This window comes from Lissotriton vulgaris, unplaced genomic scaffold (assembly GCF_964263255.1).
Source record: "Lissotriton vulgaris unplaced genomic scaffold, aLisVul1.2 SCAFFOLD_3898, whole genome shotgun sequence".
NCBI classification, from domain to species: Eukaryota; Metazoa; Chordata; class Amphibia; order Caudata; family Salamandridae; genus Lissotriton; species Lissotriton vulgaris.
In genome coordinates, this window is record NW_028251505.1 from 105,002 (window position 1) to 129,993 (window position 24,992).

A 24,992-nucleotide genomic window follows, 5' to 3' on the forward strand; every position below is an offset into this window, starting at 1 on the left:
TCACTTCAAGGTCTGGACCACCACCTCCCACCCACAGGAATTCAGGCAATACACTTCTATTGTTTGAAAGTCTCTTCTCTCCCTCATCTAGTGCCATACTAAACCAGGAGCACCTAAACGAATCCCCTTTTATACTGTGAGCCAAAATGTAAGGGTAAACATCAAAATACATCTGCTTCAGCATGTGCAGAATCTCCTCTCAATGTTTGCATTATGTACCACCTTATATGTCACATTGCTACCATCACGAGATTACTGCTTCTTTCAAACGTTGCCTGAATATCTTGATTTTTCTCAACATAGGCATACATGGGTTGAGCCAGGGAGGTCCTAAATTCTTCCAGAACCACTGGCACATATCGCTGGCCATGTGTCAGAGAGCACATGTGTAGTGGTCTAATAGGCAAACCATGTTGATCAAACTAAGATTAGGCTGCCTGAAGAGAACATACATTTTCTGAATGCCTCAATCCTTTTCTACTCCCTGTCCAGGGGTGGGTATAGGGGGAATTAATTAGGATTTACCTTGCTAGTGGAAGTTTGAACCACGAAACTCGTAGGAGTAGGATGCTGCAAAAGAAAATCAGGGTCACCAAGCATGAGTCTCTGCAGTCTGGCCACCTGTCCATCAACCAGCAGGCAAGAGCAAGGCTTAGACCAAGTGCACATCAATGTTAAGACTTCTCTGAATGAGAGTAAGGGCTCAGAGGATAATGGTCCAGATTACAGGACCTCTGTTAGGGTTCAGGGTGGGCGGAACTTGTAGAGTTACATAAAAACTCTGCGAGATTCCACAGGGTTCCTAGAGTAGGCAGAAATCAATACGTCATGAGGCTTGTGCTGATTTTTAGTGCTGGGACCTTGTTCCACCCTGCAAAATCAGCATGACTGGCACAATGCAGCAAACCAGAGGACACTGCTTCTTTGCTGCTGCTCAAGTAGATTTTTTATTTGAGCTGCGGCTTTCTCACGGCAAATGGTGTGACCGACCGCATTGAGACAATCTTGCTGGGTGCCGTTCTAGCACCGTAAATCATGCTAGAGGATACAAATTGTCACTTGGGCTCACCAACTTAATGTTGGTGAGCAGCGCGCAAGACAAACCTCTGAGACGCAGGGGTTGACGTTGTTTTGCAGGAACTTGTAATGGGAGTAGGACTTTAGCAAGGTGTGTCATTTCCTCCTATGTTTCCTGAGGTACAGTTTTGCTTCACAGTCCCAGATGGCCTTCAGGAGCATGACAGCACACTCATCATACAACTGAAAATGTATCCCATGCCCAAAAGGCACACCACATGCTGGTCTGTTACCTACATCTGGTTTCTGCAGTCAGCACATGGTTTTAACCCTGTAGTTTTGTGAATACCAAAATGAGTAAATGGTAGTAAGTTTAGGATTTTGTCTAAGTTAGTTCTGTGAATCGGGCTCATAAAGCGCACACACTAGATAGAAATAGATTATTTAAATAGGCCATTTTTATTTCACATGTGCCTGACATACTTAAACAGCTTTACTCAGGCGCTCCAGTTCTGCTTTTTGTTCTTCAAGACACAACTTTTCTTGCTCTACAGCGATTTTCCAGTCTTCCAGCTCTACTCCACAATAGGTGAACTCCCTTTTCTGTAGGAGAAAGATGAAAACACAGGGGTAACAGAGATGTTATGTTGCTTTTGTTTGCATATGCATGCTCTACAAACACACAATTTGTTCTGATCTTATTCGATTAAGAACTAATGTGTTACTTTCTACAATGCCACTGGTACCTTCTTATTCCGGTCGTAGAGGGTGGAATTGGTGTAAAAATGTATTAAAATAAACCAGAAAAAATACAAGGCGGCTACCACCAGGCGGATCTTTTGCTCTATGACAATGGTGAGAGGTATGACCTCCGGCTACTAGTGAATCCCCCTCAGCATCATCCCTCGCCCTCTCAATGTCAGCAGAGAGGTAGGCAGGTGTGCCTTACTTACTTACTTTACTATACAGTTAATGAAAACCCTAATGTACAAACATAACAATACATAATAGAGTAAAATTTTAAAATGTACAGAGTCGTGGTCAGATTCTTAATGCTGAGCATTATGCAGTGCTGTTAAAATAATATTAACAAACTTCCCAGCTCTTGCTAGGGCCTGGGCTGAATTGTTGCTAAAACACAAAGCCGATGCTTCCCTACAATGTCTCAGTGACTGTTCCCAGAAAACAGGAATCAGTAAGCGGCGTCGGTCGGTAGCAAAGAATGGGCAGCAGCATAACAGGTGGAGCCAGGACGCATGTATGTAATTGAAAAGCCTGCAAATGGGCTGCTCATTCCACCAGGCCCACTGCGGATTGAAGTCAAAAATTGGTAGGGCTAGCAGCCTCATGTATAGTATTTTGTTGCGAGTCTGGGGATTAAGGGAGTAGTTAAAATATGGTTGAGGTTTCCCCTTGATGTATGATTCATTCAGAGCTGTGAAAAGTAAATTTTTAGAGAGCCCGGCAGCATCTGTCTGGAATGAAACTGAAATAATTTGATTTGTTATTGTTTTTTTCCACATTGACAGGGGGATAGTTGGATTAGTGAAGGAGGTGGCTTCAATCTTTAGTGTGGAAATAGCAAGGTGCAACTGTTTGTGCCAAGGGGAATGTTTGTCCTTGAACACAGCTTGTAATTGTTCTTTCATAGATTGTCCTGGAGCTCGTAAGGTGTGGATGTAAAATTTGATTAAGTCTCCCAGGCAATACAGGTTTGCGCATGTCAGGCCCAGCTCATGTCTCGTCCTCGACCTCCTTGCGTGTTGCGGGACAGAGAAGATTTTCTTGTAGGCTTTTATTTGTAAGTTTCCCAGAAATGCATCCATTTTTACGGGGAAGGCCAGGTGGCCGTAGGTCGCTGCAGGTAGTAGTTTGGCCCGTAGCACCCTTAGGATTGGTTCGGCTGAAGGGCTGTGCAAGTGACGGTTCAGGCGCCTCAGACTGTGAATGATCCCCATGCCGTTAGGCCTTAAGTGTCTAAGGTGTGCTGCTTGGTTTGCCCTAACGTTAAACTAGACTCCTAAGTAGTTATAGCTGGTGCAGGTCGCTATTTGTAGTCCCCCTGCCCTCCAAGTAAGATTTTTCTTTTTTTGTAGTTCCCAAAGGTCAAGATTTTGGTTTTGGATTCATTCATCAAAAGATGGTTCTTTGTATTGTACTTATTAAGAGCGTGAGCGATCTTTGCAGTCCCATTTTCGTGTGGTCCATGATAATAATATCATTGGCATATTGCATTGTCTGTAGACGTGTCCCGCCCAGTTTTGACAGTGTAGAGATTGAATAATAGCGGAGCTAGTACACAGCCTTGTTTTAGGCCTTTTTTAGTTGCAATTTTTTGCTATAATGTTTGTGCACTTGTTTTGATCCTAACCCAAGTTTTATGATGCAAGGATATCAGAGCTGAGAGAAGAGGAGATGGTATCCCCCAGGAATTTAATTTGTGCCATAGCGTCCCTCGATTGACTCTGTCGAAAGCTGCGCTATAGTCCACGAAGCAGAAAAATAAAGGTAGCTGGTTGGCCAAGGTAGCTCTCCATGACAGGTAGGACAGTGCTATTATATTGTCTATCGTGGAGCAGCTCGTTCTAAAGCCTGACTGGGAGTGAGGCAAGAGGTTGTTTTCGCTGGCCCAATTTTCTAGTTCCGCCAGTAAAACACGGGTATAGGCTTTGGCTTCAATGTCCAACGAAGCTATTAATCTATAATTGGCCGGGCTTGAGTGATTGCCCTTTTTATAGATTGGGTGTAGTATTGAGCCCTGCCAAGTAGGTGTAATTGTGGCTGTGAGGAAAGCATGTCCAAAGAGGGGTGTAAGGAGTTCTGCCCAAAACTGCCGAAATGTTTTAAAGACTGCTGCGGGTATTTCGTTTGGCCCTGGCGCCCCATCGTTCTTCATGCGGCTGATGATCTTGCTTACTGCGATTTCAGATGTGGCCAGGCCCAGGGCATTTCCGTTGAGTGGAGCTTGGGGCGGGGAGGCGGATGACAGCTCCCCTGCCCCGCCGTTATAAAGCGTTTTTTTGAACCACCAATACATTCTCAGGAACCCCGTTTTCTTTAGTCTGGCCGTTGTTACTGAGCTGGTTGATGTGTCTCCAGAATCGGACCGAACATTTTTAGCCAGGCTTCCTCTATGTGTTTGTTCCGTTGGGCCCATGCACGTTTCTTGCTGGCTGCTCGATGTGGCCCTTTTGTGGCTCGCTGGGCTGCTCTTTCTCCTTTTTTCCTTCTATTTAGGCCATTTTGCCTCTTTTGTTTGTTTTCAGATGTTTCCTGGTTTGAAGCTTGGTTGAGAGCCTTTGGCGTCCGTTTTTCTTGATCGGCAGATGAGCCCCCCAGAGCCTGATGCAAATCTCTCAAGAGAATAGGCCAATTATTTAGGAGGGCTTGTGGGCCAATAGCGATTTTTACTTGATCGTTTTTCGTTACCCAGTCAGCCAGTTTTGAATCTAAATTGATGGACCATTTAATCCTGCGTGAAATTTGCTTGTTTTCCTCACCCGTGGATTCGCCTATAGGTGTGAATCTGCAGGATGCAGCGATGGAAAGGCTGAAGGATGCTCTTAAAGGCCTGTGATCGCTCTCGGTTCGATGATCAGATATTTGAATATTGTGTGTCATCCCACTGATCTATCTCACTATGATTAGAACCTGTGGTCCATGCAGTGCACACAATCTTTTAGATAAGGCGTATTAATTTACTAGATTTTCTCACTGGGATTAAAAATGTGAAACCTGTAGCAGATATGAAGATCAGTGCAGTAGGTGCATTAACTCACTGGATTTTATGACTGGTGAAGGAAATTAATTTGAAAAAAAAATTGACTTGCATTACAAATTAGAATGACAATCTGACTTTGGGTTTAAGCATGGCATGCAGGCAATTAGTGATGGAAACAATTGAAAACATTAGGCTTTGATATTCCTGGGCCTTTAACCAGATGCTTTCCCTTTAATAAATCATGTTCTTTAATAGTTATTGTGCCTAGTTTAGATTTTGTCTCAACTATAGAAGGTGTTTTTTGAACCTACAATAATTTTTAAATGTGTGCAGCAGTAAGGTATAGCTTGTATTAAATTAACAGGGCATTTAAAAGAGCAGAAACCAGTGACAGCTAAATAGAATTCATTATTTAAAGAAATGCAGCTTGCTGGAAAATCTCACTTCTTGGTCCATGTTGACGCATTGGTGGAAAACCTGATTGTTCTCTCTTAAGTGCCCTTCTTGGGCGCACCCACCCTCCCCTTCCTCCCTCCCCCCTCCCCATCTGCCCCCCCCCCCACACCTCCATCTCTCGGGACAAAGCCATTGCTGTGCTTCTCGCAGCAAGAAGAGCTGGCACTGACTGCAAGCAGAAGTACTCACAACATCACACACACATGCAAAAGAGGCACAGTCTCTTCACCTCAAACGTCCTAACACAGCAATTAGGGACAGACAAAGAACAGAACTTCCTTACCTAGAACATCAGAAACTACAGCCCCACTCTCCTCTCAACTACCAAAGGACAGTGCTCAGGAAGAACAAGTCTGCAGCCCCTTGCTAAGAAAATGCACATGAATTTCTAAAGGTAGTCCTGTCACCAACACTCTCACTTCAAGTTCTGGACCACCACCTCCCACCCACAGGAATTCAGGCAATACAATTCTATTGTTTGAAAGTATCTTCTCTCCCTCATCTAGTGCCATACTAAACCAGGGGCACCTAAACGAATCCCCTTTTATACTGTATGCCAAAATGTAAGGGAAAACATCAAAATACATCTGCTTCAGCATGTGCAGAATCTCCTCTCAATTTTTGCATTATGTACCACCTTATATATGACCAGTTGCTCCTAGTCATTACCGGACGCTGTGGGGGTAGGTGATGATGGCTGTGACCCCGCACCGTTTTGGGTACCTTACTCAAAGGTGCTGGTTCCACAGGAGGTGACTGCTGTGGCACCTTAGGGAAATCCTTAGGGTTGCATCACTAGGGGCAGGACCAATCGGCCTGCATTACCATTGACCTCAAGACATAAGGTTGTATTTCTTTATTCACTATGTAGTACTTTGCACTTAGGTCCTGACGAATTGCTTATAAGGCAAGAAACATGTTGACCTGAACAGAGGGTAGTAGATTTTTACTGTGAACCTTACACCAGTACATATCTCCCCTCCCACTTTTTAACCAAGGGAGTCAACCACACTAATAAAGTACCCACTGGATTGACTTACCTTTTTTAATCTACACTCACTTCACAACTACACATTCACCCGCGTTTATCTTCCCCTCTTACACGCATGCAAAATATGGCAGGAACAAAAGATCTCCGATAAAGAGCCCCTTCGCGGGTGCCCGTCAGACATTGCAGCGCCAGTCTGACGAGGAGCAGAACCCATATGATGAAGCATGACACCTAGCTTGCTGGGTGTGTGAGGGTTTAGTTCCGAAAAGGGAAATTCCCCGCCCTTTTTTCCTTTTTCCTCTCTCTTTACGCTAGATTCATATTCCTACTCACATTGGGGAACTTTGTACCCTTCTTGTGCCACTGTACCACCTTATATGTCACATTGCTACCATCACGAGGTTACTGCTTCTTTCAAATGCTGCCTGAATATCTTGATTTTTCTCAACATAGACATACATGGGTTGAGCCAGGGAGGTCCTAAATTCTTCCAGAACGACTGGCAGTTATCGCTGGCCATGTGTCAGAGAGCACATGTGTAGTGGTCTAATAGGCAAACCATGTTGATCAAACTAAGATTAGGCTGCCTGAAAAGAACATACATTTTCTGAATCCCTCAATCCTTTTCTGCTCCCTGTCCAGGGGTGGGTATAGGGGGAATGAATTAGGATTTACCTTGCTAGTGGAAGGTTGAACCACCAAACTCGTAGGAGTAGGATGCTGCAAAAGAAAATCAGGGTCACCAAGCATGAGTCTCTGCAGTCTGGCCACCTGTCCATCAACAAGCAGGCAAGAGCAAGACTTAGACCAAGTGCACATCAAAGTTAAGGCTTCTCTGAATGAGAGTAAGGGCTCAGAGGATAATGGTCCAGATTACAGGACCTCTGTTAGGGTTCAGGGTGGGCGGAACTTGTGGAGTTACATAAAAACTCTGCGAGATTCCACAGGGTTCCTAGAGTAGGCAGAAATCAATACGTCATGATGCTTGTGCTGATTTTTAGTGCTGGGACCTTGTTGCACCCTGCAAAATCAGCATGACTGGAACCATGCAGCAAACCAGAGGGCACTGCTTCTTTGCTGCTGCTCAAGTAGATTTTTATTTGAGCTGCGGCTTTCTCATGGCAAATGGTGTGACCGACCGCAGTGAGACAATCTTGCTGGGTGCCGTTCTAGCACCGTAAATCATGCTAGAGGATACAAATTGTCACTTGGGCTCACCAACTTAATGTTGGTGAGCAAGACACAACTCTGAGACGCAGGGGTTTTACTGGAACTCCATGCTACAGGTGTAACACAGAGGTGGCTAAGCTCCGCAAACGGAGCAGAATTTATCACCCACCCCTGGAAAGGAAATTTCTCTCAACTTTAACAAAAGGCAGTTGTAGGTTCAGGACCTCAGCAGCACATCGAAATAAAACAGCAAAGGAAGCACTCACTTCCATTGGTGGCATAAAGGGGAAATGAACCCTATAGCAGAAGTATCAAGCCTGCTGGCCTTCTTTAAACCCATGTATAAACTGTCATCATCGTAATGTAGGGGTAAACCATTTCATCATGATCATCGCCATTGTCATCTCTGGTGAGAATCGGACCCAAAAAGATGATGCTGCCCCAAGAATGGCTTTGCTGTAGTTAAAGTAAATTGTCTTACCCATGCAGAATAAAAACCATGAGTGTTGTAGTGGAGTCGGAGCATGACATTGCTTGGTTCAAAACAGATTCAGCTAGGGGTTGCGCTTTAGATTCAGCACTGGTCCGGTGATGATGAGAGTGGCATTGATTAACATGGAACTGATGCAGGCCTTAGAGCCAGAATGGAAGTCAGCACCAGAGTCAGTGTGAAACCCAACTTATGTCCTAGGGGTTCAGACAGCGCTGAGGACGGATCTGTCAGTGGTAATCTGAGTAGAGACCACTTCGGACCCTTATGACCTAAAAGCACACATCACTAATGGCCCGGGAATCTCAGGTGGCATTAGGATCAGCTGTGGAATCGTCTCCTCAATTGGGGATCTGGAGTGAGATCGACTGACACTTGACACCCTTGCAACTTCTCTTTAGATAAAGAACGGTGAGATGGAGTTGAGTCCCACTTTGTCTTCTTCAACTTGGACTGTGAACAATACCTGTCTCGAGAACAGGAGCAAAAGCAGACCTGCACCCTTTACTTGGAATGGGAGTAGGACTTTAGGAAGGTGTGTCATTTCCTCCTATGTTTCCTGAGGTACAGTTTTGCTTCACAGTCCCAGATCGCCTTCAGGAGCATGAGAGCACACTCATCATACAACTGAAAATGCATCCCATGCCCAAAAGGCACACCACATGCTGTTCTGTTACCTACATCTGGTTTCTGTAGTCAGCACATGGTTTTAACCCTGTAGTTTTGTGAATACCAAAATGAGTAAATGGTAGTAAGTTTAGGATTTTGTCTAAGTTAGTTCTGTGAATCGGGCTCATAAAGCGCACACACTAGATAGAAATAGATTATTTAAATAGGCCATTTTTATTTCACATGTGCCTGACATACTTAAACAGCTTTACTCAGGCGCTCCAGTTCTGCTTTTTGTTCTCCAAGACACAACTTTTCTTGCTCTAGAGCGAGTTTCCAGTCTTCCAGCTCTACTCCACAATAGGTAAACTCCCTTTTCTGTAGGAGAAAGATGAAAACACAGGGGTAACAGAGATGTTATATTGCTTTTGTTTGCATATGCATGCTCTACAAACACACAATTTGTTCTGATCTCATTCGATTAAGAACTAATTTGTTACTTTCTACAATGCCACTGGTACCTTCTTATTCCCGTCGTAGAGGGTGGAATTGGTGTAACAATGTATTAAAATAAACCAGAAAAAATACAAGGCGCCTACCACCAGGCGGGTCTTTTGTTCTATGGCAATGGTGAGAGGTATGACCTCCGGCTACTAGTGAATCCCCCTCAGCATCATCCCTCGCCTTCTCAATGTCAGCAGAGAGGTAAGCAGGTGTGCCCTGATTTGCATGGATGGGTTCTGATGCAAACAGACTAATCTCGGGACTCCCATCTGCCTTCAAGGAGGGGCCAGAGATCCCCCTGCCCATGGTAGAATCCCATACTGGCCACCTCGACGGGTATTAACAGACCATAGTAGCCCCCTCACCAGGTGTGGAGATTATCTCCCAGCTCTCAGACCTTCTTCCCATTGCCCTGATGGGGTAGCATTAATTTGTGCTAACTCTCGTTCCTAGCCTTTTACCGCGCTGTGATGGCTGTGTGGGACTCAGCAGCACCATAGTGGGGCTCATGGCATTCTCTTGGCCGGCACTGATGTTTCAAGTGCTGGGCTGAGTTGGCAGAAGTAAGTAAAGTTAGCAGCCATTTCCCAGGCTGCCTGACCCCACAAAATGAATTGCTAACCACAGTAAACTTTTTTTGCCATCTGTACATTTGCAAAAGTGCAACATTATGGGCCCTTGGGTCCTACTAAATGCCCCTACTAGATAAAGTATATAGCGGCATGCAATTTGATGGAAAGGGCAACTTGTGGCACCTATAGTGGCAATTTCCGAAAGATGCATTATTCCATCCCTTCGGTACACAAAGTACTCATCCTAGTAGTGAAAGTTTGTGTATCTCTGCTATTGGACTTTTCCTCACTTAGGTTATATTTTGCTTCTAAGTGTAATCATACCGTTATTTCCTGTTATCGAATTTTATTATTGATGACAGTCTTTCATGTAACTTTTTTTGCAATAATCTTTTATTAGAATACAATACGTAACATCAATATGACATTTATCATATTTTCATTTGTCACTGCGATGAGCCGAGAAACATACTCGTGCACAGTTTTAATCATATCCAAAGGAAACTGGGAGTAGAGAGGTTAAAACAAGATAACAAGGCAAACCCAACTTCTCACATTCCGTGATCCATTGCTTGTGCAAACCACTTCACTTGTACATTCATATACTCAGGTATGTATACTCAGACATGTATATAACCTGAACCGTATTCCCCAACGAGTACCATGAAATTATAAAACATAAATAGATCCCTCAGTATGCTGTGCCTTTTCCATGGGCGTCCGCAGATATTTTTCCAGGGGGGGGGTTGGGGAGGGGGCAAAATGTTAACATGATATGTGCCAGGTGGGGCGCAAGAAACACTGGGGCGCAGAACTGGGGTAGACTTAATTAAATGCCAGGAATCCAGGACAAGTGACTGACCCTGCCATAGGCCAGCAAACACCACCTGTAGGGAAAACGCTAAACTTTCTGACAAGGTGCTTTATCTCTGTCTCCTAGGTGTGCAGACTTCCGGGTCCTCGATCCAACACCAATCAAGGCTGTCTTCAGCACGATTCGATTTTTATCAGAATACTTTAAAATAGCCTATGATTAAAGCACCAGATTGAATATACTGTATGCACAGTGTATGTTAGGGATTATTTGTAGCACAAATATTTACCAATATTGGCTTCTTGGTGCTAGAATTCATGATAACTTTTATCCAAAGGTAAAGCACAACGTCAAAGTTAGTAATAAATATTGCAGCAATCACACACGCTACTGATTCGCCAATGGGTGCTCCCTTTACTAGATCTCCCCGGGCATTGCTAAATTTTACACACATTCAATTAATTTATACAAAATAAAATGTATAGGTCCAAATGTTAGCTATATGTTTTAAAAGAAACTTAGAGTTCCTCTACGTGTAGTGAATGTCAAACTGACAACGTGCCCACATTTAGGGGTACAATAATGGCCAGCTCCCTTATGCGAAAGCCCGGCCCCGTAAATGTGTGGCACATGCGGCGCCCGCAGCAGTGGCACATCACAGGTCCAGGGATGCTGAGTCTTACACAGTGGTCGAAGTGGGGGAAAACAAGTAGGGGATCAGTGGGCGGAGAATCAGAGGGCGGGAATAACCCAAGGATTGGATCAGTGGGTGGAGCCAGAGGTGTGACCAGAATGCGCAGACATCCCAATTTTTAGTATTTGTTTGGCATTTCACTGCCCAGTTTAATCAACCAATGGATACACATGATTATTTAAGGTTATATTGAGTTATTAACATAAAATATATTCACAAAGTGGGATATGCTTCTAATCACAGAATGTATCAAATACGATAAAATGTGAAAACACAAGCCATTTGTCTCCGAGCCATGGAGTTTCTGTCATCAGCACTACTCTCTTTTTCCACAACAGCAGTTCAAACATGAATGGCAAAATATCCTAGTTTGTAAATGTTTTCTCTAAAATTATGGCTCTGCCATATTTGCCTCATAATGCAGGATCTGCTGCATTATCTGACCATTTAAACTAATAAATTGTTTGTAGCTCAAACATATCAAAAGTTAATATAAAATGTGAGTTGTGTTGCTGCGGAGTGGATGGCCTATTGTAAAGGTTGGCTGGTCACCTTTTCCCACTGCTGCGTTTGTATGTTACTCTGGTACAAATAAGGCAAAATCTTTCCAGAGACTGTTGGCATGTGTACACACGTCAAAATAATACAATATCTGAAAATATACTGCATTACGCTGCAGCTTTTTTTTAATGCATAATTTAGTCAACACTACGGCATAATGTTGTCATCCTTTGCTGCATAATTAATTCCAGTGGCCCCACAGCAGGCAGCACATGTTAAAAGTGCTTGTGAATGAAGCCGGGTGACTGTAAGTTTGCAAACTTAGTTTGGTGTGCGTGCAAGTCCTGCATTGCCAATCCCTGGTGAGTTACAGCTACTACTGCTGAAACAAGGCCAATGGAGGTACCTATGGGTGAGGTAGACTGGCCTCAAGGGTAGGGCCAGCCATAGCACTGGTGGTGTCCTGTTCATTAATGTTTGTTAGTGCCCTCCAATGACCACCTCTTCCATGGATTCCCTCACTACCACCCTTTAACTGTGCCCCCCAAGTTTCCATAACCACTCTCTCTCAGATGCATTTAATTTGATGTACAGCGCCACTCATACCATTGTAGGGTGTCAGAGCACTTTACATCACACACATTACACAGAGACAATCAATATGTGTGTAAATCACTGTATAGAAAATGTTACATAAGACTAAGGACTACAAGGTGTAGGAGTCACATGACAACCATACTAGTAGCCCGTATAGTTTTATAGTGATTGGTCTGGAGAAACACAATACCCGGAATACCATGGTTGGGGGTTCTCCTTAATAATCAGAATTGATTTCTGTCCAAAAGAACACTTTTTGAGACATTAGGATAATCAAAGACTGAGGGGGGGGAGGGGGGTGGAACATAACGCTCTAATTTATACCTTGCAGTTTGTATGCAGCTCTTAGATGACAGTTAATAGCTCACTGTTCTAAGTTAGGATTTTAGCTTATAAACTGCAAGTAACAAAAGGATCTCTCTGACAAAAGCAGTAGCCCACTGACCTATTTACATTATGTGCACTTTGTGATCGGCATGGCGCAGGTTCTTTGCAGCCGGTACATCAACCCTCTGAGCTACCTTTCATGAGTCAAAACTTCCACTAGACAACATTCTGATCTCTCTCCAGGAAGAACATTAATCACCAGAGTCATCATGACATTTTTATTATTGCTGAAAATTGTAGGAGGCCAGGAAGGAGGAAGCAAGCGTTATTAAACCAATATATACTTGCAAACATGCCCTCAACTAAGTACTCCATGATATGGTTAGCTATTTCTAAGAATCCATTCTTCTATGTTCACTCATGAACGCAGCAGTCCGAAAAGAAAAGTAAAGAGAAAACATCCAACTTAATACACAAAAGCAGGTGTTACTTGGACGTGTACTACCTTGGAAAAACAAGACACAAGGGGCGTTGAGCAAAACAGGAACAGTTTGTTTAATTAAACATAGTGGCCGGGAGAACAATTACAGGCACAGGATGTAAGGACTGTCCCAATTTACAATTGTTCTGCGGCTCTCTTTTCTACAGTTCATTGTAGGTGAAAAATGGTTTCTGGTAATCCATGTAGGGAGAGGAATTTAAGTTGATGCATTTGGAGTCATATATTAATTGTCTAATGAAAAATGCAGGTGGGCCTCAAACTTGTGTGGACACAAAGTGGCCAGTAGGTAACATGTCCAGATGTGCGGTATGGAGAGTGAGTGATCACTGCATGTGATTTGTCCGGATTGGCTATATGTTCCTAACTCATGTGTCATCTGACTGTTTGGTATTTTAAGAGAGCGCATACCCCGTCCAGCCATGTATGCTTTGTTGGGGCCAATCTCCCTTGATCATTATAGTGTTGCTGCGCCTATCTGTGGGATTGAGCTAAGGAATGATTACTCACAAACATTTTCCTGGGGGCCAAAAGTTGTGGTCCGCGATTTTACCAATGGCTGCATTGATACAGCAGGCTGTGATCGGGCCAGGGGTGAGGCTGTAACAGGGAGCATTGGCAGTAAGGTGGGTGTAGGTGAAGCAAAGCATACACATCTAATTGCTAAAATGTGCAATGTGAAACCAGAAAACCCTGGATTAATCCTGGCTTCCCCACTTTACCAAATTTGTTTGATCCTAGGCAATAGTTTTATTTCACTTTCCCTTCTTTATCTTCATTATTTCATATACAAGGACCTCGAAATATATGACTTGAGAATGTACGTTGTACAAAACCTTCTCCTGTGTTTGATTTAATAAACTATAATGTTTTACTTGTATAATAGGAACCCAGGCCACCCAAAGAGTGCACATAACAACTGGCTTGCCTCTTTAGTTCACTATTGGTTTTGCTGTCAGGGTGGAGGGAAGAATTAATTTTTCTAAATTCATATTTGAAAACAATCACCTTTAAAATAGTACCGCTCAAAGCACTGATATAATCTGATGAACTAAAGTGAAAAGGTTTTGCATGTTAATTAAACAAACTTTTTGAATTTTGAAGAAACTTTTACATACGCTTACCCTTTTGCTGCAAGATCGCTTTAAAAATGAAGGTGCTCCTAAAGTTAAGTGGTGCAGGACACAATAGTTACTTATTTTCTTTAACACAAATTAACCTTTAAATAAATGCTTGCCTGTTTGTTTTACATCTTTTTTACTGTTAGTATCCCTCTAGTAAAGAGCAGCCAAGTGCTGCTGTACACCAAGGTGCCACATGTAGAGGTTAGGAGAGACACATGTGTCCACTAGGCCATACTTTGATATTCAATAATCTAAGGTTTCCTAAGGCTTTTGTCCGCCAGCTATGTGACATCCCACATGTTACCTATCAATCAATTACCTTGGGCCTAGGTCTCAGTGCAGGAGACAGGCACCAACAAGAGTCAGAGGGCAAGGTTACACTGAAGTATAAGAGATATGTCTGGGTCTTCACTCCAACAACTAAAACAACCTAGTTGTATAAAAATTATTATTATATATGAGACATGTTTTTGATTAGATGGCTATATTAAGGATTTGCAACAGTGAACAAAGAAATTGGCTCCGAATGTTTTTGTATTTTCAGATAAGAGTGATGTTTGTCAAATCGAATCTTTTATTATTTTGTAACTTCTTTGAAGATGTGCTGTGCCTGGCTGTAATCAATACACAGTTTTATATCAAATTAAATAGAAATTTCCAACTGAACTAAACTTTTACTAAACAAATGCCAGAGACAGACTACATATTACATACTGTGTACACTAATTAAAGCATAGGCTGGCTTCCTTCCCATTGGTTTTCTCTCTTTTTTAATTTCTTCAGATGTTTAATACTACCTGCACCTTACCTTCTTCTTTTGCAATCTGTGTTTTAAATTCCTTTTCTGCAACTGAATGTTTGATTTGGAATAACTAATTGTTAACTCTATTTTGGTGCTCAAACCTCAGATCAGTAGACATTGAGTTCTATGTCAAGAGCACACAGAGAGTTAGTCCAAAAATTAGATCTGAACCTGATGAAGACTATGCTCCTTGTAAGATGATATTTTAGATGCTAATTTCCAATGCCAGTTTAAATGCTGATATGAGGACAAAAAGAGGTAGTCCTTTTCTACCAATAATAGTTTCATTGATCTGATATTGTCCAGATATCCTTTGGTTCCATGCAGTAAAGAGGTGATACAATTTGACAACCCCCTTCTAGATGACCTCGGAAAATGCACTATAATCAACAACACAGGGTGCCTCAAGTCAAAGAACTACAAATCTTTGAACCCATTTGCTGATAGGCCTTCCGGCTCCCCTGTGCTAAGCTTTTTTTGTTATTAGGGCTAGTTCACGCTTAGGCCCCTGCAACTTTTTGTTCACCAAAGGTATCCCTGCCAAAAGTTGCATCCTTTTCTTCGAACATCCTGAGGATTATAAAGGTACCCAGGGTTAGTGGATTCCCCTGGCGGGGACTGGAAAATTTGCAAAAATACAGATACATTTTGTATTTTTTCTCTCGAACAAATTGGGAAAAAGTGCTGCAGAAAAAAGCATCTGTTTTTTTCTTTTGCAAAAGGTATCAACAAAGCGTTTGAGGTGCTAAAATCACCATATTCCCAGCTCTTAGTAACAGGCAAACCTTTGTCAGAAAACCAAACTTTTCTACACAGTTTTAGCATTTTACTGGGACAGGGCCTATTTTTTGTATTTGTTGTGCTTTCAACCTCCTTCCAGTTAATGGTAGAAATGGGTGTAAAAGCAATAATGGATCCTGGACAACTATACATTTCTGTAAAGTAGACAACATTTTGAATTCATCATGGGGTCATTTGTGCAGATCCTTCAAGGTATTCCTATAGAAACAAATAGTTGAAATAAAAAATATATTGAAATTGAGTTGAAAAACACGGCCATTTGTGGCAACGTTTTCACCTGTACCTTCTTATAAGTATTGTAGATTTTTAAAATCTATACACTGGTACGTCCGCTGGATCCTTCTGGTCACAGGGATATATATTGGACTTGTAGGTTGACCAAGAACCTGAGGTACCCAAAGCCAATAACTGTACTGTGTCTTGCAATGGTTTTTCATGGTGTACAGGGTAAATAGAAATTATTTTAGTAAAATGTAAAGAGTGAAAAATAAGTATCAAGGAAACCTATATATTTCCGAAATGGGAACAAAATATAAAGTTTAGAATCAGTGGTTATTTGCACATCTCCAAAATTGTGGGTACCTATAACATCATGTGAAATAGAGGACATTTTTCAAAATGACTTTTTTTTTACACATTGTCTTACATTTGGAAGGCAGAAATGCAAAGAAATACAATTGGTAATAACACTTGTTTTACTATTCTGTGTTCCCCTCACTCTCCTGCTAAAAATGGTATCTCACTTGTGTGGATAGGCCTAGTTCCTGCAACAGGAAATGGCCCAAAACGCAATGTGGACACATCACATTTTTCCAGTGAAAACTGACCATTTTTTTTTTTTGCAATATGCCTAGCTGTGGATTTTCGAACCTAGCTCAGTCGGCACCTAGGAAAACATAGCAAACCTATACATTTTTTAAAACTAGACACCCAGAAAAATCCAGGTTGGGGTGACTTGAAAGGCTCCTACTAGGTTTTGTTACCCAGAATCCCTTGCAAACCTCAAACTTTGTAACAAAAAAACATATTTTCCTCACATTTCTCTGATGGGAAATTCTGGAATCTGTGTGGAGCCACAAACTTCCATCCACCCAGCATTCCCCAAGTCTCCAGATAGAAATGTTGCCTTACTTGTGTGGGTAGGCCTAGGGCCCATGACAGGAAACGGCCCAAAACGCAACATGGACACATCACATTTTTACACAGAAAATTTACCCTTTTTTGCAATGTTACTAGCTATTGGTTTGGGATCCTAGCTCAGCTAGCACCTAGGAAATCCTAGCAAACCAATACATTTTTTTAAACTAAACACCAAGGGGAATCCCAGATGAGGTGACTTGTGTGGCTCTCACCAGGTTATGTTACCTAGAATCCCTTGCAAACCTCAAAATTTGTAAAAACATATTTTCCTCACATTTCTGTGAAACCTATACAAGTTTTAAAACTAGACACCCAGGAAAATCCAGGTTGGGGTCACTTGAAAGGCCCTCACTAGGTTTTGTTACCCAGAATCCCTTGCAAACCTCAAAGTTTGTAACAAGAAAACATATTTTCCTCACATTTCTGTGATGGAAAGTTCTGGAATCTGTGGGAAGTCACAAGATTCCACTCACCCAGCATTCTCCCAGGTCTCCATATAAAAAAGGTACCTCATTTGTGAGGGTGGGCTAAGTGTCGCGGCAGGATAGGGCCCAAAATGTATTGTGAAGACATCAACATTATCTATTACAAAATGACCTGATTTTGCAAGGGGTGTACTTGCATTTTTTGCTCCAGGGCTCGGCGGCCATCTAGGGAAGGCTACCAAACCACACATTTCTGAAACTAGATACACTGGGGAGTTCAGGGAGGTATGGCTTGCGTGGATCCCCCAATGGTTTCCTACCCAGAATCCCCTGCAAACCTCAAATTTAGAGAAAATGTTTCACATTTTCCTTACAATTCTGTGTTGGATCACCACACCGGCGAAAATGTCCTACCATCCAGCATTCCCCTTGGTTTCCCAATAAAAATGACACCTCACTTGTGTGGGTATCCAATGCAGAATCGCCTAAAAATGTATATAAAAAACACAGATTGCTGTGCTATTCCCTCAATCCCTATATTTTTGGCCCCTCCAAATTTCAGTCCCTTGGCTCACCCACACAAGTGAGGTATAATTTTCCTCGGGCGACTGAGGGGAACGCTGGGTGGTAAGAAATTTATGCCGATGTGGTGATCCCAGTCAGAAATGTGAGGAAAATATGATACTTTCAGACAAATGTGAGATTTGCAGGGGATTCGGGGTAAGAAAATGTTGGGGGATTCATGCAAGCCATACGTCCCTGGACTCCCCCCGAATGTCTAGTTTTCATGAATGTCTGGAATTGGTAGGTGTTCCCAGATGGCTGTCGAGCCCGGGACCCATAGCACAGGTGCCCCCTTGCAAAACCAGGTTGTTTTGTGATAGGTCCTTTTGATGTCTCCACAATACGTTTTGGGCACTTCCCTGCTGTTGTTATTTGGCCCACCCACACAAATGAGGTATCATTTTTAATAGGAGACCTGCAGGAACACTGAGTGGTACGAAATTTGTTTCAGCCCAGTGATCCTACAGCTTTTCCACACAGCAATGTGAGGAAAATGTGACATTTAAAGTTTGCGAGGGATCCTGAGTAGGAAAATGTTGGGGATCCACTCAAGCCATATCTCCCTGGACTCCCCAGGTGTCTAGTTTTCAGAAATGTCTGGGTTTAGTACATTCCCTATATGGCCATCGACCCCAGGTTTCAACACAAAGTTTTGGGCCCATCCCTTCCACGGGTACTTGGCTCACCCACACAAGTGAGGCACCATTTTTATTGAGAGACCTGTGGGAACGCTGAGTGGCAGGAAATTTGTGTCAGCCCGGTGATCACAAACATGTGAGGAACATTTTCATGAATTTGAGGTTTACAGGGGATTCTGGTTAAGAAAATTTTCGGGGATCAATGCATGCCACACCTCCCTGGATTCCTACGGGTGTCTAGTTTTGATAAATGTCTGCGATTGATAGGTTTCCCTAGATGGCCTCTGCACCCGGGACCTAGAACACAGATGCCCCCTTGCAAAACCAGGTGGTGTTGTGATCGATAGAGGGCACATGCATTTTTGGTCCGGGGCTCGGCGGCCATTTAGGGAAACCTACCAAACCCAGAAATTTCTGAAAACTAGACAGCATGGCTCTCCTAATGTTTTCCTACCAAGAATCCCCTCCAAGCCTCAAATATATCTGAAAAGAAACACATTTTTCTCACATTTCTGTGTGGGAAAGTAGCGGGATCACCGGGCTGACACAAATTTCCTACCACCCAGCGCTCCCCCAGCAGGTCTCCCGATAAAAACTGTACCTCATTTGTGTGGGTGGGTCAAGTACCCACGGCAGGAAAGGGCCCAAAACATACGGTGAAGACATCAAAATTATCTATCACCAAACAACCTGGTTTTGCAAGGAAGGCACCTGCGTTTTTGGTCTAGGGCTCGATGGCCATGTAGGGGAACCTACCAAATCCAGACATTTCTGAAAATAAGACACCTGGGGAGTCCAGGGAGGTATGGCTTGCGTGGATCCCCCCATGTTCTTCTACCCAGAATCCCCTGCAAAACTCAAATGTGGCCAACAAATCATATTTTCCATACATTTCTGTCTGGGATCACCGCGTTCTGGGCAATTTCCTATCGCAGGCACTAGGCCTACCCACACAAGTGAGGTGACATTTTTATCGAGAGACTTAGGGGAATACTAGGAGGGGGGGGATTTTGTTGCTCTCAGCAGATGCCAGAACTTTCCATCACAGAAATGAGATAATAATGTGTTTTGTTTTTACAAAGTTTAAGGTTTGCAAGGGATTCTGCAAAACAGGACCTGGCGAGGGTCGCATAAGTGACCCCATCTGTGATTCCCCTGGGTGCCTAGGTTTACATTTTTTTTACAGGTTTTTTAGGTGCCATACGTGCTAGGGCCCAAAATCCACAGCTTGGCACATTGCAAAAAAAAGGTCAGTGCCTTGTGGCCTTTCTGACCCCTGGGGAGGGGAAGTTCGGGGGCTAGTGCCCTGATATGCCCCAAAGGGGGGCAGAAAGACTGTGGCCACTTGTTGAGGGCGGGGTGGAGGCATTGGCACGGCATGACCATTCTGGGCAGTCCCCGTCCCTATTCTAAGAAACAAAATGATTAGGCTTCCTGCCCTCGCCGGGGGGGAGGGTATATATAGGGCTATTGCTTCACCTACCCCCTAGATGAGGCAGAAAGACTTCAGTCCCCATTTATGCTTGGAGAGGGAATGGCTAACACCATTGTGGGCAGACCCTACCCCTCTTTTATTAAAAAAAAAACAGTCTAGTGGTCTTTTTGCCCCCTTGGGGTGGCATATCGAGGGAAATAACCCCCATCTGCCCCTCAGGGGGGCAGAAAGACTGTCACATTTGTGTTTGGCATGTGGGGGCATTGGCATGCCCATTCTCTGCAAGACCCACCCCTTTGTATTAAAAAAAAATCCCCAGCACCTAGTGAGCTTTCTGACATCCAGGGGGCAGATTAAGGGCTATTGCCCAATCTGCCTCCCGGGAAGGTGGAAATATTGTGGCAAATTTTTTGGGTGTGCGGTGTCATTCTCATTCTGGGAAGCCCCCACCCATACGTATTATAAAAAAATGTAATCCCTGGTTTCTAGTGTGCTTCCCCACCCCGGGTAGCAGATAAGGGGCTATTGTCCCAATCTGCCTTCCAGGGGCCAGAAAGACAGGCATTTTATGGTGGGATGGGGACACTGGCATAGCCACTCTGGGCAGCCCTCACCACTATGTATAATAGAATCCATAATCCCTGGTGCCTAGTGGGCTTTCTGCCCCCCGGGGGGCAGATATGGGGCTATTTCCCCCATCTCCCTCCCGAGGTGCAGAAGGCCTTTGCAATATTTTTTGGGGGTGGGGGCATTGGCCTACCCATTTTAGGCCCCCACCCCTACGTACAATAAAAAAATATAATCCCTGGTGGTTAGTGGGTTTACTGCCCCGTGGAGGTGGCAGATATGGGGCTATTTACATTTACATTACATTGCCCCCATCTGCCTCCTGGTGGGGGGGGGGGGGGCAGAAAGACTGTTGAACTTTTTATGGGTGTGTTGGAGCATTGGCATGCCCATTTTGGGCTGCCCCAACCCGTTATACATAAATTAAATAAATCTTTGGTGACTAGTGTGCTCTATTGCCCCATCTGCCTCCCAGGGGGACTGAAAGACTTAAATTTGCCAAAAACGGGAAGGGGGGGTGTAGGCAAAAGCCCTTGACCAAGGGGCTGCTCCCCCCTCCCTTGTGTCTAGTGGATGGATCCCTGTTTGGGGATCGCCCTCCTGCGGCAATACCCAAACAGGGTTCCACTAGAGAATGGTACCATTGGAATCTCCCCTATCCAACAATACCTCTTCCGTCTGCCTACATGCTTGGGAGGCTGAGTTAGCCACCCAAGCACGTAGACAGTAAAACTGAAATAGGCTTATTTCAGTTTCGGTTTCAGTGAAATGACATCAGCATGCTGTGTACGCTGATCATCATTTCATTGAAAAAAAATGCCTCCAGAGGTTCGGGAAGCTCTACCCCAACCTGCTGAGTCTCAAAGAAAAACAAGCATTGGAAATGCAATAGGTCTCGCATTAGGAAAGTTTGAGCTATTGGTATTGTAAATGACACTTTTTTTATTTATGTGTTGGTTTTGAAAGTAGCAAAATTAATAGCTTTGTCAGTTACAATGTCAATAGTTTTAACTTTTGCAAATGTGACACATATAGCATTTGTAATGCAATGTGTGTTGTATTTACGTGACTTAGATGTATTGATTTTACAAATAACAATGGCTTTTAATTTTGTAAACAATTAATACCTAAATAAAAGTTATTGCAATTTATAATGGCAATGGCTTAAACGTTTGTAAATAACTTTTGTGAAGATTATGTTCAGTGTATTTTATTGTGACGACAATCCAAGAACATTGCATTTGCACCTACACACACAGAGCCACACACATGTAGATGTGGTGGTGGTGGATCTGGGGGATATGGTGGTGGTGGATGTGGTGGTGGATGTGGTGGTGGTGGTGGATGTGGTGGGCGATGTGGTGGTGGTGGATGTGGTGGTGATGGTGGTGGATGTGGGGGTGGATGTGGTGGTGGATGTGGGGGTGGTGGTGGATGTGGCGGTGGTGGTGGAGGTGGTGGTGGTGGTGGAGGTGGTGGTGGTGGTGGTTGTGGTGGAGGTGGTCGATGTGGTGTTGATGTGGTGGATGTGGTGGTTGTGGATGTGGTGAAAGTGGTGGTGGATGTGGTGGTGGAAGTGATGGTGGTGGGTGTGGTGGATGCGGTGGTGGATGCGGTGGTGGATGTGGTGGTGGTGGATGTGGTGGTGGTGGATGCGGTGGTGATGGTGGATGTGGTGGTGATGGTGGATGTGGTGGTGGATTTGGTGGTGGTGGATGTGGTGGATGCGGCGGTGGTGGTGGATGCGGTGGTGGTGGTAGTGGTGGATGGGGTGGTGGTTGTAGTGGATGTGGTGGTGGGTGTGGTGGTGGTGGGTGTGGTGGTGGATGCGGTGGTGGTGGATGCGTGGTGGTGGTGGATGCGGTGGTGGTGGATGCGGTGGCGGTGGATGTCATGGTGGATGTGGAGGTGATGGTGGATGTGTTGATGGATGTGGTGGTGGTGGTGGATGTGGTGTTGATGGTGGATGTGGTGGTGGATGTGGTGGATGGGGTGGTGGTTGTAGTGGATGTGGTGGTGGATGTAGTGGTGGTGGTGGATGTGGTGGTGGTGGATGCGGTGGTGGTGGATGCGGTGGTGGTGGATGTGGTGGTGGCTGTGGTGGTGGATGTCATGGTGGATGTGGAGGTGATGGTGGATGTGTTGGTGGATGTGGTGGTGGTGGTGGATGTGGTGGTGGTGGTGGATGTGATGGTGGATGTGGTGTTGATGGTGGATGTGGTGGTGGTGGATGCGGTGGTGGTGGATGCGGTGGTGGTGGATGTGGTGGTGGCTGTGGTGGTGGATGTCATGGTGGATGTGGAGGTGATGGTGGATGTGTTGGTGGATGTGGTGGTGGTGGTGGATGTGGTGGTGGTGGTGGATGTGATGGTGGATGTGGTGTTGATGGTGGATGTGGTGGATGCGGTGGTGGTGGTAGTGGTGGATGGGGTGGTGGTTGTAGTGGATGTGGTGGTGGATGTAGTGGATGTGGTGGTGGGTGTGGTGGTGGATGCGGTGGTGGTGGATGCGGTGGTGGTGGATGCGGTGGTGGTGGATGCGGTGGTGGTGGATGTGGTGGTGGATGTGGTCGGTAATGTATCCAGGATAATATGTCCCACAAACCATGTAATTTAAATCATTTTATATATCATTGTTTTTGTTCAGATTTTTTATCTTTATAAAAAAATATATTCAGACATACTACATATATTAAACAATTGACAACTTTATATATAAATATGAAAGCAGCCCCCAAAACACATGATAAGAAATCATACAATGGCTGTACATATCTCCAAAATGACAAAGACAGAGAAAAACTTATAATGAAAAAACAATGCAATCATACACTGGGCTAAAAATGAACATATAAGCAACATGACATACAATGTGCAAGAAACACAAAAAAATGTGCTGACGCGCGTTTGGAAAGTACCATTGTGTCATTTTGGTGACATGTACAGCCATTGTATGATTTCCTATCATGTGTTTTTGGGGCTCCTTTACTATAGGTTTGCAAATAGAGGGAGGTAGCATCTCCAGGACAGTCGGCAAAACAGTTATTCCATTTTTGTTTTTCAACTGATATCAGTAGATAAATCTGAATTAATGCACGTATCACACCTTACATCAAAGGGACTCTGTGCCCACACACACACTTGTAACATGTCTTAAGATTTAAAGGTGTATTTTTCTGTTTCCAATGTTTCCCCAGGCACTGATGATGAAGCAAAGAGACAGTGAAATGGAACTGAAGGAGGAAGTTGTGTGGGGGGGGTGGGGTTGGGGGCGAGTGCGATGGATGCTAATTAGTGCCGACATTGAGGTGTGAGCCTCTCCTAAGACCTTACAATAACATTAGCACAAAAATATAATATATTCTTTTGAGTTTTAAATAGCGCTAGCTAGACCCGAAGGTATCAGAGCGCTTTACATGTTATGCCATGACGTTTACAAGAGCACATGAGGGGATGCATAAGAGTCCTAGTTGAACAATACAGCATTAAGTGGCCATAAAGTCGCACAAGTATAACACAAGGATACATAGGAGAGTAATGAAAATGAGCCTCATTTTTGTGAAACTTCGAAAAGAAGGTACTTTTTTACATTGCTGTCTTTCATTAATATTATTGTTGTGAGTTCGATATCCCGCCAGCTGGATGCGCCGGGGAATGATCCGTTCACCATCAAACCAGTACGGCCGGCTGAGGGCATTGCTGTGGGGAGGGGGGATGAGAAATGCGACACGGCGGGCAGGGGAGGGGGCGGAGCGGGGAGAGCGGCATGAGGGTGTGAAGCAGCAGGGGAGGAGTGCTGCTGGCGATTGACTGGCGATTTGATGATGTGCACGCGCATTTTAGGTAAATGCGCTTGCGCATTTACCTAAAAGCGCACGGGCACAGCATCAAATCGCCAGTCAATCGCCAGTCTAGGTAAAGCTTATTTAAGCCCCTATAGAGCTTCGCCAGCTATGCGCATGCGCACAGCAGGCGAGCCCTAAAAAGGAAATTCCTCTGCTGTTTACAGCAGAGGGATTTAGGGGCACATGCATCAACCTATTTAGGAAGTGCAAACGGTGCGAATCGGTAAATTCGGCCGTTTGCGCTTCCTAAATGCGTTTTTGGGATGCATGAAACCATTTTTCAAAATTCGCTTTTTTTTGCATTTCCTAAAAATGCGAATGCATTTAAGGAATCGCATTTGTGAGATTCCTTAAATGCAATGCATCAATTTTTTTAAAAATGCGAATTTTGAAATAGGAAGTGCAAATTAATACAAGGTTGACCCTCGTGTTAATTTGCGAAATTCTTTAAAAAAGCACAAAAATGCATTTTGGAAAGTGTCATGTTACAGACACACATGTCCTTAGGACATGTGTGTGTGAAACATGCACTTTAAAATACATTTCAAGGGTGCAGGGGGGGGTCCTTTGGACCCCCCTCTGCACCCTTGCAATGCATCAACAAATTGCGAATTCAAAAAAATAGAAATGCAAAACGGCATTGATTCCTATGGGCCTCTAGGCCCATAGGAATCAATGTAATGCCATTCC

At 44.0% G+C, this 24,992-nt stretch overlaps 1 protein-coding gene across 4 annotated transcripts in view; it reads right to left on the reverse strand.

The window, feature by feature from the left end:
- Window positions 1–1,453: 1,453 nt before the first annotated feature.
- Window positions 1,454–24,992, reverse strand: part of LOC147662867 (C4b-binding protein beta chain-like) — an 80,230-nt gene continuing 56,691 nt past the window's right edge. For 2 of the 4 annotated variants that reach the window (XM_086950842.1, XM_086950839.1), the window contains exon 4: window positions 8,666–8,832. In XM_086950842.1, coding sequence (XP_086806968.1) covers window positions 8,713–8,832 — 120 coding nt within the window. In that variant the 3' untranslated portion in view covers window positions 8,666–8,712. Of the gene's footprint in view, window positions 1,621–8,665; window positions 8,833–24,992 lie in introns of those variants that run through there. The other 2 variants (XM_086950840.1, XM_086950841.1) reach the window with 2 other exon arrangements.